This window comes from Salvelinus fontinalis, chromosome 22 (genome assembly GCF_029448725.1).
Source record: "Salvelinus fontinalis isolate EN_2023a chromosome 22, ASM2944872v1, whole genome shotgun sequence".
Lineage (NCBI taxonomy): Eukaryota > Metazoa > Chordata > Actinopteri > Salmoniformes > Salmonidae > Salvelinus > Salvelinus fontinalis.
In genome coordinates this window covers 19165161-19181121 of record NC_074686.1, presented here as the reverse complement: position 1 = coordinate 19181121, position 15961 = coordinate 19165161, and the positions used below count along the sequence as shown (strand labels likewise).

The following is a 15961-nucleotide window of genomic DNA, read 5'->3' as shown; positions in this document are numbered from 1 at the left end:
ACAAAATCCACTCTATAACAAACACCACAAAACAGAATAACAAGCCCGCACAAAAGTCGGCAGGCCAACTGGGTTTAAATAGCTCACTAATGCTAAACACAAAACAGGTGCAACCAATTAGACAAAACTAAATGAAAACAGAAAAGGGGATCGGTGGCAGCTAGTAGGCCGGAGACGACGACCGCCGAGCGCCGCCCGAACGGGAAGAGGCACCATCCTCAGCGGGATTCGTAACAGCAGTGTTAATTTATAACATTTCCATGTGCATTAGATGGCAACAAGATCATATTGTACAGCAATTCCTGTATGTATTGTTGTGAATTGTTACTAATGCACTGTTGGGGCTAGGAACACAAGCATTTTACTACACCCACAATAACATCTGGTAAAATATGTGTATGTGACCAATAAAATTTGATTGATTTGATTTGAATGAAGGGGGTTAATGAGGAGAGAAGCATACTCCTCTGTTTGCCTATTAACAAATTGATACTCTCCTACATATCAAATCAAATTGTATTTGTCACATGCGCCGAGTACAACAGGTGTGGACATTACAGTGAAATTAATATTTACAAGTCCTTAACCAACAATGCAGTTCAAGAATGTCAGTATGGTGACCACTTATCGGTTTCAGGGTCACGGAGGACAGAGGAGTCAAGGAGAGGACAGACTTTATTCCCAATTGAGAATCTGCTTTAGGATTAAGTCACTTGTGCTGCTCGCACATTGAAATCCACAGGTTTTAAAGCCTTGTTCACATTGGCAGTAGGCGGTTTAAAGTCAGATACAAATCTAATTCCCGGCCACAGTCAAATCTGATATATTTGCCATCTACCTTACCTTGTTGCTTGCTAGCTCCTCTGTTGACAATTTGACAAGAACATGTGGTAGCTTGTACATTTTTTACAAACAAATGAGTGAATGTGCTAGAAAGCTAATCAGCTACCTAGCTTGCTAGGTGACTGATGTGGCTAGCCAAAAAGGAGTCATTTTGAAAGATCATCTTATCCTTTGAGGCTTTAAAAGTGTTCTTACACTATGCTTTTGAACATTCAAAGCAAATGGGAAACATCAACGGCAGTCATTGTTTCTACCTTAGCTTGCTACATAACTTCTGAGTGATAGGAAGCTTGAGCACCACCACCAATAAACCTACCCCACAGCACACACACCCGTAGTTCCTATGACAACTAGCATAGCCATGTCAGCAAATGACCACACACAAATCCAATTTGGTCACTTGGAACTTGCTGTTTGGACAGTCAGTATTCCAAAACGGATTGATTTGAGCAGTAAGGCCTGCGGTATGAACAATGCTTAAGTGTTATGCTAGAGATGGTGATGGACTGAGAGATCAGCCAACGAAAATCAAGTTGGGGTCTTCCCGTGCCTGCCATACTGGGAATGTTATCTTATGTCCTGGGAATGTTCTTGGTTTATAGGGAAGACACGTGTCTTCAACTGTAGGCATGATGTGAATATTGACAAGATGTCATTTCTGGGCTGCCTAAATCATTTTTTTTGCAGAAACTTCAAGTTTCACATCAGTAAAATCAGTGCCAACTTTAAAGAAAAGTTCCAATCCAAAGAATAGAATATCATGTTTATTGACAGAAAAAAACTTTACAGATGAAAGACTACCTTGAGAAAGCACATACAGTACTTTCAATGAACAAATATGCAAAATGTAACAATCTTTATCAGATGTAACAATAGCGTTTCACACAAAAACTGACAACAATCATCAAATTCGGCTTTATTTAAGTTATAATGCTCGAGAAGCCGGAATTTGGAGGATATATTCGCCTGGGTATTGTTCGTCGAGGTCCGGCAAACCGTGCCAATATATCCTCCAAACATCGACTTCGAGGGCATTATTGCTTTTATTCAACAGGATACCAACAAATTCAAATAATGATTGACATATTTGATGAATTTATTGATACTATTTCATCCTTCCACAAGATGTAGTCCCGACACAAATATAGGGCTGCTAGCCAAGCTGGCTGGTCGTCTGTTCTATGGGTTCGGTTGCCAGAAATGCGACCCAGTCGTTCAGTCTTTTTGTTCTGTATCTACGGACGTGACCCAGTCGTTCGTTCTAAATATACCATTGCCATACTGGCTGGCAACGTTCTTATCCCTTGCTTGCTAGCTAGCAAACTACAGCTAATTTACAGTCACGTCCAACAGTGCAGCCAGAATAACAACAGAGTAGCTGTATTTGCATTTGTTTAAGCTGTTTTCTCGTGACATTTATTTGGTACGTCCATAACAATTAACTAATCATGCGCAATTCCACCTGGCATAAAATATGTGCTCTCTCATCAAGAAACTGTTTTTCGAGAGCTAGCCAACAACACAGCTAACATAATCATTTCAAACTGAAGCTGGAAAGACTGCAAAATAGCTACAGTTAATTTTACCTGTTTTCTATTGATAGTTCTTTGTATATATATCCATAAAAATTATGCTGAGTCATGATTTCAACTGGCTGAGAAAAGTTGCCTGTCTGTCTGTCTCATCCCGACTCCTGACACATCCATTACTATGGGACAGCTGGATATATTGAATATTGAAACAATTTTACAAATGTCGGAACAGACAAGGTTATTACAATTTAGTTTAAAACTAAATGTTAGTTTAAAAGAAATGTGAGATAATGTCTAAATGCTTTTTATAGTGGAGATAAAGTGTATACATTGCCTGGCTGGGCTGATGAGACAGTGGATTGCGCAGTCAGATGGAAAATAGTAAATAGGCATTTTATCGTCATAGATTTAGCATCAACTTGTGGAAGAGACACCAGCTGGAATGCAGTTTTAACCAATCAGCATTCAGGATAAGACCCACCCATTGTATAATTATCAACAACTACTTGAAATGTGAGAAGATATCCCAATACAATGACGTTAAACTTGCAAAAGCAAAACAATCATTTGAAGCTCACTGGTCACACACTGGTTGAATCAATGTTGTTTCCACGTAATTTCAATGAAATTACATTGAACCAACGTGGAATAGACGTTGAATTGACGTCTGCACCTGATGGGTTGCATAGCGTTCACAACCAAAACATAAGTTATATTTCTTCTATTAGGAATAGCAAACAGACAACACAGGCATTTGTACAACATAATTGTATCTTGCATCTGTAACTTGGAGACATGCCACTGGTTAATTCAGCTCATCTGAAGTGGTTCATTGAGTACATTCTGTTGTACAACTGGTTCCCAACAGTTTTATTTGTAAGTTATATCTCAATCATCTTTGAGTATATTTGAAATATGTCACTAAAAACAGTTTCTTGCCAACAATGTTTGTCCCTTTTATTTATTTTCACCTCTTTTGGAGACCACCAGATACAGGATCATTTTAATACACTTGTCCATGATGAGGACATACACATTAGTATGATTAGAAATAATGCTAGAGGGCAATGCAACGGTAATGGACTTATGCTTTAAAATATATGCCAAACAAAAACCATTGATTTTAAAGTTTAACAAACCTTAAAACTCTATGCAGAAGGTCTCCTTTGAACAATTTACAAAGAACATTTCACAAAAACACATTTACATTTACTTATGCGACCACGTTTTCCAAAAACTTTGTTAAATATCTGCACCAAATTAAGATTCAAAGATGTCTGCAGAAAGAATGCGGTGTCAGTTATGGCATGACACTTTGAGTTAAAAATCTATATATTTCGGTTATTTAACTACAGTAAGTGAAGTGGATTTACATTTGGTAACACAATTACGGTAATGGAATTACATCCTGTGTCCCTGATCTGTACTATACTGAACATAAATATAAACGCAACATGCAACAATTTCAAATATTTTACTGACTTACAGTTTATAGAAGGAAATCAGTCAATTGAAATAAATAAATTAGGCCCTAATCTAGCTCTTATTTCAACTCATGAAACATGGGACCAACACTCCACATGTTGCATTTATATTTTTGTTCAGTATATAAATGCATAATTATGGAGATGAATATCATTCTCTTCATGATGATGTATCCTGAATAGGTACACAAAGGTAGAAATATGCATATTCTTATTTTGCATATTTGGGTATTGTTCTACACACTGGCTATTATTGTAAAGAGCTCCGCCCCCAAACAAGACCACATTTGGTTTGTCCGCACCAGACCAAATCCGAAATATTCAAAGAAGTCTATGTTTAACAAATTAGGACATCACAGTACAGCACAGTAGAGTACAGTACAATACAGTACATTATACTGTACTCTACTCTGGTGTGCTCTACTGTACTGTACTGTACTGCAGTAAACTCTACTCTATTCTACTCTAATTTTCTTTACTCTACTGGGCTCTACTATGCTCTACTGTACTGCACTGTGATGTCCAAACTTGTGAAACATTGATGCCTATGATTTGTTAAGATTTGGTCCGGCCAGGGCGGACTGATCAAATTTCAACTCGCTTTCAACGTCCATGGACATCCGGTGTCGGTCGGTGCTCAGTGGGTGAGGATGCTTTTTACAGTAAGTGGAAAGAGGGTAGGTGGTAGGTGTCATGGCAGGTGTCAATAAGTGCCGAGAGTATCAAGGCAAGACCCAGATGCAGACACAGGAGGCAGATGGTTGGAGTCTTACAATGTTTATTAATCCAAAGGGGTAGGCAAGAGAATGGTCGTGGACAGGCAAAAAGGTCAAAACCAGATCAGAGTCCAATAGGTACCGAAGGGCAGGCAGAATCAAGGTCAGGGCAGGCAGGATGAACAGGCAGGCAGGAAAGTAGTCGAGAGTCAAGCAGGGGTCAGAACCGGGGGGACTATAAAAAGAGAATAGAAAAGGAGTATGGGAAAGACACACTGCTTGACTTGACTAAACATAGACGAACTGGCACAGAGAGACAGGAAACACAGGGATAAATACACAGAGGAAAATAAGCGACACCTGGAGGGGGTGGAGACAATCACAGGAACAGGTGAAACAGATCAGGGCGTGACAGAGAGAGGTGACATTAAGTGGAGAAAGAGATAGAAGAGAACGAGAGAGTGGATGAGAGATAGAGAGGGAGAGTTAGAGGGAGAGTTAGAGTTAGAGGGAGGGGTTGCCCAGACTGTTTTCACAGTCTTGCATTGACCACCAGACAACAGAAAGAGAGAAAAAACAGTTATGAGCTGAAAATAAAATTATGCCAGTGGAAGGGTGGACAGTAGCAGGTGACCCAACTGTGGTTTGTGAGTACTATGATTTCCCATTGTAGGCAATTCAATTGCAGTAATTCCATTACTGGTTTTCCTGTAATTCTGTTACTGATTTGGTGCCTGAATTATGATTTTGAATCACTTAATAATTCATAAACAAACTTGATATCAGTAAAAACAGTATAACAAATTGGTAGGTCTACCTTTACTTGTTACCACTGTGAACATTCATTATCCTCCCTCCTCATGAGGGAGAGAAATTAGAAAATATCTTAAAGAGATGTGGGATTTTGGTAAAGGAATTACAAGGCACAAGGCAATGTTTCTTAAACTTACAGAAGGTAAATAATTTATCCAAAACCAAATATAAGTGTTAATATTAGTTGGCAGGGGTTTTTACTTCAACATTATTGTGTTTGTTGTCCCACTTTTTCTTGTAAATGTAGTCTATGACCCTTTTCCCATCTTTTTAACCAGAAATCAAAGTCTTTGCTAATTCCTAAGGAGCAATCAACTGTTGACTCAAAATACCAGTCATATAGATCTAGCAAAGAAGTCTTAAAAATGCAACACAAAACGGTACCCCAACAATATCAATATACAGCATTAAAGGAAGTGGCCCACACATGGTTTTAACTGCCAACCCTTTGAGTACCTGACCATGCTCCTCTAACAGGACAAAGAGCTTGCACCTCTTGGGCTGAGAGACATGGGTCATTTGCAATAAAGATCATCAAAAACATTGTATGAGTACACCTGCTCATCGAATATCTCATTCCAAAATCATGGGCATTAATATGAAGTTGGTGCCCACTTTGCTGCTATGACAGCCTCCACTCTTCTAGGAAGGCTTTCCACTAGATGTTAGAACATTGCTGAGGGGAATTGCTTCCATTCAGTCACAAGAGTATTAGTGAGGTCGAGCACTGATGTTGGGCGATTAGGCCTGGCTCGTAGTCAGTGTTCCAATTCATCCCATTCATCCCCTGCTCAAAAAAAGAAAGGGAACACTTAAACAACACAATGTAACTCCAAGTCAATCACACTTCTGTGAAATCAAACTGTCCGCTTAGGAAGCAACACTGATTGACAATAAATTGCACATGCTGTTGTGCAAATGGAATAGACAAAAGGTGGAAATTATAGGCAATTAGCAAGACACCCCCAATAAAGGAGTGGTTCTGCAGGTGGTGACCACAGACCACTTCTCAGTTCCTATGCTTCCTGACTGATGTTTTGGTCACTTTTGAATGCTGGCGGTGCTCTCACTCTAGTGGTAGCATGAGACGGAGTCTACAACCCACACAAGTGGCTCAGGTAGTGCAGCTCATCCAGGATGGCACATCAATGCGAGCTGTGGCAAGAAGGTTTGCTGTGTCTGTCAGCGTAGTGTCCAGAGCATGGAGGCGCTACCAGGAGACAGGCTAGTACATCAGGAGACGTGGAGGAGGCCGTAGGAGGGCAACAACCCAGCAGCAGGACCGCTACCTCCGCCTTTGTGCAAAGAGGAGCAGGAGGAGCACTGCCAGAGCCCTGCAAAATGACCTCCAGCAGGCCACAAATATGCATGTGTCTGCTCAAACGGTCAGAAACAGACTCCATGAGGGTGGTATGAGGGCCCGACGTCCACAGGTGGGGGTTGTGCTTACAGCCCAACAGCAGGACGTTTGGCATTTGCCAGAGAACACCAAGATTGGCAAATTCGCCACTGGCGCCCTGTGCTCTTCACAGATGAAAGCAGGTTCACACTTAGCACGTGACAGACGTGACAGAGTCTGGAGACGCCGTGGAGAACGTTCTGCTGCCTGCAACATCCTCCAGCATGACCGGTTTGGCGGTGGGTCAGTCATGGTGTGGGGTGGCATTTCTTTGGGAGGCCGCACAGCCCTCCATGTGCTCGCCAGAGGTAGCCTGACTGCCATTAGGTACCGAGATGAGATCCTCAGACCCCTTGTGAGACCATATGCTGGTGCGGTTGGCCCTGGATTCCTCTTAATGCAAGACAATGCTAGACCTCATGTGTCTGGAGTGTGTCAGCAGTTCCTGCAAGAGGAAAGCATTGATGCTATGGACTGGCCCGCCCGTTCCCCAGACCTGAATCCAATTGAGCACATCTGGGACATCATGTCTCGCTCCATCCACCAACGCCAAGTTGCACCACAGACTGTCCAGGAGTTGGCAGATGCTTTAGTCCAGGTCTGGGAGGAGATCCCTCAGGAGACCATCCGCCACCTCATCAGGAGCATGCCCAGGCGTTGTAGGGAGGTCATACAGGCATGTGGAGGCCACACACACTATTGAGCCTCATTTTGACTTGTTTTAAGGACATTACATCAAAGTTGGATCAGCCTGTAGTGTGCTTTTCCACTTTAATTTTGAGTGTGACTCCAAATCCAGACCTCCATGGGTTGATACATTTGATTTCCATTGATCATTTTTGTGTGATTTTGTTGTCAGCACATTCAACTATGTAAATAAAAAAGTATTTAATAAGAATATTTCATTCATTCAGATCTAGGATGTGTTATTTTAGTGTTCCCTTTATTTCTTTGAGCAGTGTATATAGTGTAGTTTCAGTTTTTTGGGGCTGAAGAATACCTGAAGAATTTGTCTCAATAATTAAATCTCAAAATAAGATGCAATAACATGTTTTTAATTAACTTGTTTCCTAATTTGATTTGAAATTTGATTTGCTTTACCTTGCAATAATTACGTTTAATTTAAGAAATTATCCCACAAACTACAGAAAAAAACACAATGCATAATTTTAATGCCAATAAGAAGGAATGTCCTGATGATGTTCACAAAAATTCACACCCTTGTCGTGTTCATGCAAAAGGCAACAAGGCATTTGTCTCATAATATAGATACAACTTGGTGTTTTTGGTAAAGGAAAAAAAGGTTTGTCATACCCATGCGAAATTTGTCAACCCCAACAAAATTGAATTGAAGCTTTAATTAATCTATATCTGAGGTTATCTATATCCTCCTCAGGTGAGGACATTGAGCGGACAGAGGCCCTTGGGACTGGGACCCAGCGATAGAGTGGTAGAGGGCAGTGCTGACCTCTTGGTGTAAGACTGGGCCGTGTGGCTTTCCATATTGTTGAGCGGGATGCCCAGCTGCCCATCGCGGTTCTGGCCCTCATTGGAGTTGACTGCCGAGAGGCAGGCTTTGGAAGCGATTGCTAGACTTGACTTCAAGACCAGGTTGCGCAGGGCCTTGCGGTACTCCCTGCGAATGAGGCAGTAGATGACAGGGTTGAGGCAGCTACTGGTGAAGGCCAGACAGTTGGCCAAGGGGAAGAGGTAGGTCTGGACAAAGTAGTAGGAGGGACTGATTTCTGTTAGATCCAGTTGGATCAGCGCGCTCCAGAGAGTTAGCACGTTATACGGGAACCAGCAGGTGCAGAAGGAGAGCACCACAACTGCCACGGACTTGGAGACATGAGCCTGTCGCCGTGGGTTGACACCGTTCAGCTTGTGCCGGCAGAGGAAGCGCAGCAGGAGCAGGTAGGAGAGGATCATGATGAAGTAGGGCAACAGGAAGCCAAACAGAAGCCTCAGGAGTTGGTTGACAGCCAGCCAATTTGTACCTTTAGGGAAGCGGAGCAGACATGCAGTGTCATTGGCCATGCCTACTCTGTTGAGATCGGCGAACACGGCACGCGGTGCAGCAGCCACCAGTGCCCCGGCCCATATAAGTGCGGTAGTTACCCGGGAATCACAAAGCTTGTGACCGAGTGGTGCAGCGGGCTTGAGTGCAGTAGCCACTGAACAGTAGCGGGTCAAGCTCATGGCCATCAGGAAGAAGCAACTGGCGTAGACGTTGAGGCCCGTCAGGAGGGACACGGCCTTGCACATGGCCAAACCAAAAGGCCAGTTGTAGTCCAGGGTGATGTCTACTGCCCAGAACGGCAGAGCCAGGGAGAGTAGCAAGTCAGCCAGGGCCAGGTTGAACACAAAGAAGTTGATGGCACTCTTGACGATGGTCCGGGTGGAGCAGAGAAGGTACAGCACGAGGAGATTGCCCAGCAGTCCGCCGGTGGCCACTGCACAGTACACCACGGAGATGATGGCGCGCAGCCAGTGGGAGCCATCGCCAGGGAAGTCCAGATCGTATACCATGCTGGTGTTATGGAAGGTCAGGTGGGAATGGTTGCAGGACGGGTCCTTGTTCAGGATCTGGTAAAACCGCTCAATTCTCTGGAAGTCAGCCTCAGACATTTTGGATGTGGCCAGGACAAAACCCACCCAAAAGAACAGTTGAGAAAATTCTGAATTATGGCTGTGTAGAAGAAGCTGTCAAGAAGAAGCGTTTACAATGGTAAAAGACAGGTCATTCCTGGTTGGTCCGATGAGAAGTTAATGTACATGTACATTTATTGATTGTCCTCCATTTCCTGCAAGAAAATGAGATATGCATATTATTTTTCATGCCTAAAGGGACATTGCTCATCTGATTAAATGAAAGGTTGTCACATATCAAAGCCAGACTTGTTTGATCATTTCGAGGGATGTATTGTTATGAAAATATCCATCATAAGATTAATTTCAAAATGTATTTGAAAAACAACAAAAAGGCAGCCTCACCACTGGGTTTGCCATAAAGCTGAGGGATGGGGCTTGAGAAATATAACCACTCTCATATTTATAGATGGCGCAACAGTATTATCTGCGTGTGGCAAGAAGCAAGGGCAATATTTAAGCTATACATGGTTATTACCAAACTATGAATTAATACACCCTTATGTTTTAGGTTATGATGGGTTATAGTTGAACTAAGCTCTTAAGGTATTTATAATTGGTATTCTACAAAATTCTGAAAGTATTCAGACCTCTTGACTTTTCCCACATTTTATTACATTACAGCCTTATTCTAAAATTGATTAAATACATGTTTATCCTCATTAATCTACACACAGTACCCCATAATGCAAAGCAAAAACAGGTTTTTAAAAATGTTTTCAAATTCAGAAATATGTCATTTACATAAGTATTCACACCCCTGGGTCAATACTTTGTTGAAGCACCTTTGACAGTGTTTACAGCTGTGAGGTCCCATGTAGGTCAGTTGGTAGAGCATGGTGCTTGCAGCACCAGGGTTGTGGGTTTGATTCACATGTGGGACCAGTCTGAAAATGTATGCACTCACTAGTGTAAGTCACTCTGGATAAGAGTGACTGCTAAAATGTAAATTCATATTTTTGGTTAAGTCTCTAAGAGCTTTCCACACCTAGATTGTGCAACATTTCCCCATAACTCCACAAGTTCTGTCAAATTGGTTGTTGATCATTGCTAGACAACCATTTTCAGGTCTTGCCATAGATTTCAAGTATATTTAAATCACAACTATAACTCGGCCACTCAGGAACTTTCATTGTCTTCTTGGTAAGCAACTCCAGTGTAGATGTGGCCTTGTGATTTAGGTTATTGCCATGCTGAAAGGGGAATTAATCTCCCAGTCCTTAACGATTACAAGCATACAGATAACATGACGCAGCCACCCCTATGCTTGCAAATATGGAAACTGGTACTCAGTAATGTGTTGTATTGGATTTCCCCCAAACATAACACTTTGTATTCAGGACAAAACGTTAATTGCTTTGCCACATTTTTTTTGCAGTATTACTTTAGTGCCTTGTCGCAAACAGGATGCTTGTTTTGGAATATTTTTATTCTGTAAAGGCTTACTTCTTTTCACTCTGTCAATTAGGTTAGTATTGTGGACTAACTACAATGTTATTTATCCATCCTCAGTTTTCTCTTATCACAGCCATTAAACTCTGTTACTGTTTTAATGTCACCATTGGCGTCATGGTGAAATACCTGAGCGTTTTCCTTTCTCTCTGAAAACTGAGTTAGGAAGGACGCCTATATCTTTGTAGTGACTGGGTGTATTGATACACCATCTAAAGTGTAATGAATAATTTGACCATGCTCAAAAGGGATGTATAATCAATGTCTGCTTTTTTACCCATCTACCAATAGGTGCCCTTCTTTACGAGGCATTGGAAAACCTTGCTGGTCTTTGTGGTTCAACCACAGCCAATCTGTGTTTGAAATGCACTGCTCGACTGAGGGACCTTACAAGTAATTGTATGTGTTGGGTACAGAGATGAGGTAGTCATTCAAAAATAATGTTAACACTGTTATTGCATGCAGAGTGAGTCCATGTGACTTCATGTGACTTGTTAAGCACATTTTTCCCCCTGAACATATTTAGGCTTGCCATAACAAAGAGGTTGAATACATTGACTGAATATATGTGAGCTTTCATTTGTAAAAATGTCTAAAAATATCATTCCACTTTGACATTATGGGATATTGTGTGTCGGCCAGTGATAAAAACATCTCTATTTAATACATTTTGAATTCAGGCTGTAACACAACAACATGTGGAAAAAGTCAAGGGGTCTGAATACTTTCTGAAGGCAGTGTACTGATTTTGGAGGTCTACTACCATTATCACACAGTGTTGCCATATTGTCTCGTTATAAAAAAAAAGTTCACTTTATTATGATAATGATTTATGAAAATTGTTTAAAATGAAGACTAACCATTCTTAACTAACCCTTGTAACGATTGCCAATCTTTCATTTAAGGAGAAATGTACACGTTTTTATCAGAATCATGTATTGTGTAGGAAGGATTAGCAACGAAGTGATAGTATGGGCCATATGGAAACATCATGCAGTAAGGGGATTTATTAACTAATTACACAATGTACATTGTAGATACAAATTCATGTTTTTAAACACCAGCCATTATAACACAATGACAAGGACAATTGGGTAACGTTATAATTTAATATTGAGAATGATGCGCAATCGATTCATCTATCTAGCCTATCATATTCAATTTTTATAGTTTGTATCAATGGACAGAAATAAGTAGCCTGAGGCTGAAACATTGTAAACTTAGTATAGCCTCCTTGCACTGTAGGCGAAATACAATTAATTACATTTCAGCAAACAGAAAATATATTAGAAGATTAGGCTATGCATGTTTTGGATGGATAAAATACATCTTATTTACTCAGATATTCTTTCAAATCATATTCTCCCAAGTGTTATCAACAAAATATCACTGGGAAAACATATATGTTTTATTGTCACATACACAGGATAGGTGCAGTGAAATGTGTTATTTTACAGGTTCAGCCATAGTAGCACAGAGCCCATTGGGCAAATGAGTGCTAAGTGCCTTGCTTAAGCGCACATCGCCTCGGGTATAACGAACCAGCGACCTTTCTGTTCCCGGGCCAACCGTATAACCGCTAGGCTACCTGCAGCCTGCTTTAGTTATTCAAACGAGACAGCTAATATTAGACCAGATGGTTTATGGTCAAGCGAGCAATTTAACAAGATCAGCAAATCAAGTAGCCTAGGTGATTCGGGTGACACGTATCCCTTTTCAGAATTGAAACAGACAAATGCGCTTGTCATAAAAATGAATTTGATCTATGTGCAATGGAAAGTTATCCAACTAACAATGACAGTAAATACATATCGGACGTGAATGTAAAAGTCTGCCTAATATTACAGATGAGCTCTCACCTGACTTGAATGGACGGTAATCAGTTCAGTGGGCTTCAGTTGCATCCGATGCTAATGTTCCACAGGTCCGCTTGTGGAGACCACGCACCATCCGAAAAGACCACCTGCTTCAGCAGTGTATGAATGGAGCAGTGTAACAGTTATGAACAGATGAACATAATGCAGACTGGACTGCAACGTTGCATCTGTCCCTCCCCGTTGCAGTTTCTAAATTCACACTGTCCTGCTGGTAGGAAACACTTCGGAAAAGTCACTGGTGGGGACGCTCGTTTTGTAAACTACAAATAACCTATGTGAATGACGTTTGAGAAGTGAATGCATTACGCATCGAAATGGTTATATAACCCGATGTAATTTGCCTGGAATCCACTAACGTTGCGCGTTTAATATAGCAACTACACGTATTAATAAATGGACTGGAATTAAGGCAACAATTTATCGTTCTTAAATTTACCCAAGAGCCAAATCAAATGAAAACATACCCCCTGTTGCACTTATCAAAAGTTCCACGATATCAACGAAGTCATAGTTTTACACAGTTCAAATGAACGGGATAGGCTTGGGAAAGTGAAAGGTGTGATGACATAGTAGCCTAGGACTAGAGAATCTAAAACGAAAAAAAGGTCCTGCCAGAACATGTAGCCTGAATTGCCTCCAACAATATCGGGATTTACACTAAATAAGAGGTCTACCTTTTAATTCATGCATGTTGCCCAGTTGCAGTGAAAAGCAATTTTTCAAATCAAGGCGAGGTCTACAGTGAGCTACAAAAGTATTTGAACAGTGACATTTGCTGTTTTTTCTCTATACTCTACCATTTCATTTATTTTTTTTAAATCTCCTCTAGACATAGGATCATCATTATTCACGATTCATTCAGGATGATCCTTAATCATGGTAGCATCCACATTAATTTAGAAGTGTTTCGAAACATGTTCTATTCTTATTTACAATAAAAGTGACTGTAAAATGACACAATACATTATTTACCATTCATTTCTAATGGACACAAAATCTGAAACGCAACCAAAACAAACACAAATGCATCTAACAAATTGTGCTGTAATTGCTCAACGGTTCACCCTATATGGATGGAAATACCCTGAAATTAAAGCAAACAGTCTGCACTTTAACCTCATAGTCATTGTATCATTTAAAATCCAAAGTATTGGACTACAGAGCCAAAATGACAACAAAAAATGGCACTGTTCCAATACTTTGAGCTAACTGTATATACTATGTCTGGAGGAGATTAGCATATTAATTGTTTTAAATATTATACATATAGCCTAGAAACTAACTGCCTGTTTTCTTCTACATTTCCCATAGGCCTACAGATTTGAGAAATAATCAAGCCATAGACGTAGGGACGTCAATTCAACTTCTTTTCCAAGTTGATTCAACATCGTTGATGTGACATGGAAACAACGTTGATTCAACCATTCATTGTATGCCCAGTGGGGAGGTTAAATTAGGCTATGTAGGCTACTCATAAATCTATGTGTACTTAGATATCGATATTGATCAAGGTATATGACACGTTATAAATAGGCACTAGGTTATCTGTTTTCATCTTTTTTTTCAAATTGGTAATGATGTTCTCTAAATTAGATTTTTCAAGAATGGGCTCTTTATTGCGGAGTCCACTGTTGATATTGGAAAGGTCATCAGCAATGAATGAGTTGATTAGATTAGCTGTGGAAAAGGCAGGATGATACAGAGGGACTAACACTGATTATCTTATCTCTCTGCATTAAAGGCCCAGTGCTGTCAAAAACGTGATTTCCCATGTTTTATATATATTCCCACACATTGAGTTTGTAATAATACTGTGAAAATGACTATAATGCCCTTCTAGTGTAAGAGCTGTTTGAAAAGACCAACTGAAATCATTTCAGACTCTTTGTTGGAAGGGAGTTTTGGCCTTCTGTGGTGACATCACCATGCGGTAAAATTGTTAATAGACCAATAAGAAAAATAGTTCCAAATCTCTTTGCCAATAAAATAAATTCTTCATTTTCCCCCTCCCCACCCAAACCACTCCCAGTCAGTCATACAGTAGCAAAATTATTGTTTGAGAAATTGCTCTTATCTAAGCAGCTATTTCAGTTAATTTTTTTATGTTTTAATTTAAAACAATACAATTAGGGAATGAAATGTTATTCATAAATGATTTGATAATGAGATAAAAACAGCTGCATTGGACCTTTACGCCATCTCTCCCTGTCTTTAGGTAGCAGAACAAAACAAACATTTTCTCTGCATGTTTACCAGTCGATTAGGCCTACCGATGAACACGTTACGTGTGTTGACCCTACAGACTTGACCAGAGTTCAGGTTCCTGTCATGTAGAAGAAACAGTCACCATCTTCCTTGAATGTAGGCATAGCCTGCATATCCCTACAATAAAGTATTTAAAATACAGTAGCTGTGCGTGTGTAAAATCAATGGGGAAGCCAATACAGAACAAATGCCATAATACAACCTGTGTGTTGTGATAATTGTGTTGCTTGCTCTTTAACCTGTTAGTTCATATGCCTTGACACCGTGACTATATGCACTACATATATATATATATATATATATATACAGTGGGGAGAACAAGTATTTGATACACTGCCGATTTTGCAGGTTTTCCTACTTACAAAGCATGTAGAGGCCTGTAATTTTTATCATAGGTATACTTCTACTTTGAGAGACGGAATCTAAAACAAAAATCCAGAAAATCACATTGTATGATTTTTAAGAAATACATTTGCATTTTATTGCATGACATAAGTATTTGATACATCAGAAAAGCAGAACTTAATATTTGGTACAGAAACCTTTGTTTGCAATTACAGAGATCATACGTTTCCTGTAGTTCTTGACCTGGTTTGCACACACTGCAGCAGGGATTTTGGCCCACTCCTCCATACAGACCTTCTCCAGATCCTTCAGGTTTCGGGGCTGTCGCTGGGCAATACGGACTTTCAGCTCCCTCCAAAGATTTTCTATTGGGTTCAGGTCTGGAGACTGGCTAGGCCACTCCAGGACCTTGAGATGCTTCTTACGGAGCCACTCCTTAGTTGCCCTGGCTGTGTGTTTCGGGTTGTTGTCATGCTGGAAGACCCAGCCACGACCCATCTTCAATGCTCTTACTGAGGGAAGGAGGTTGTTGGCCAAGATCTCGCGATGCATGGCCCCATCCATCCTCCCCTCAATACGGTGCAGT

The 15961-nt window shown here is 40.6% G+C and overlaps 1 protein-coding gene across 1 annotated transcript; it reads right to left on the bottom strand.

Moving 5' to 3' along the window:
- Positions 1-1594: 1594 nt before the first annotated feature.
- LOC129819985 (relaxin-3 receptor 1-like) lies at positions 1595-12909 on the bottom strand. The gene is made up of 2 exons (XM_055876754.1): positions 12748-12909; positions 1595-9591 (listed from the first exon to the last, which is right to left on the bottom strand). Exon 2 carries the CDS (start codon positions 9413-9415, stop codon positions 8180-8182), a length of 1236 nt encoding a protein of 411 aa, XP_055732729.1. The 5' UTR covers positions 9416-9591; positions 12748-12909; the 3' UTR covers positions 1595-8179.
- Between the last annotated feature and the right edge of the window lie 3052 nt (positions 12910-15961).

Bases quoted from the DNA above. Each gene is read 5' to 3' on its own strand.
- LOC129819985 (XM_055876754.1), bottom strand. From the start codon at position 9,415: ATGTCTGAGGCTGACTTCCAGAGAATTGAGCGGTTTTACCAGATCCTG.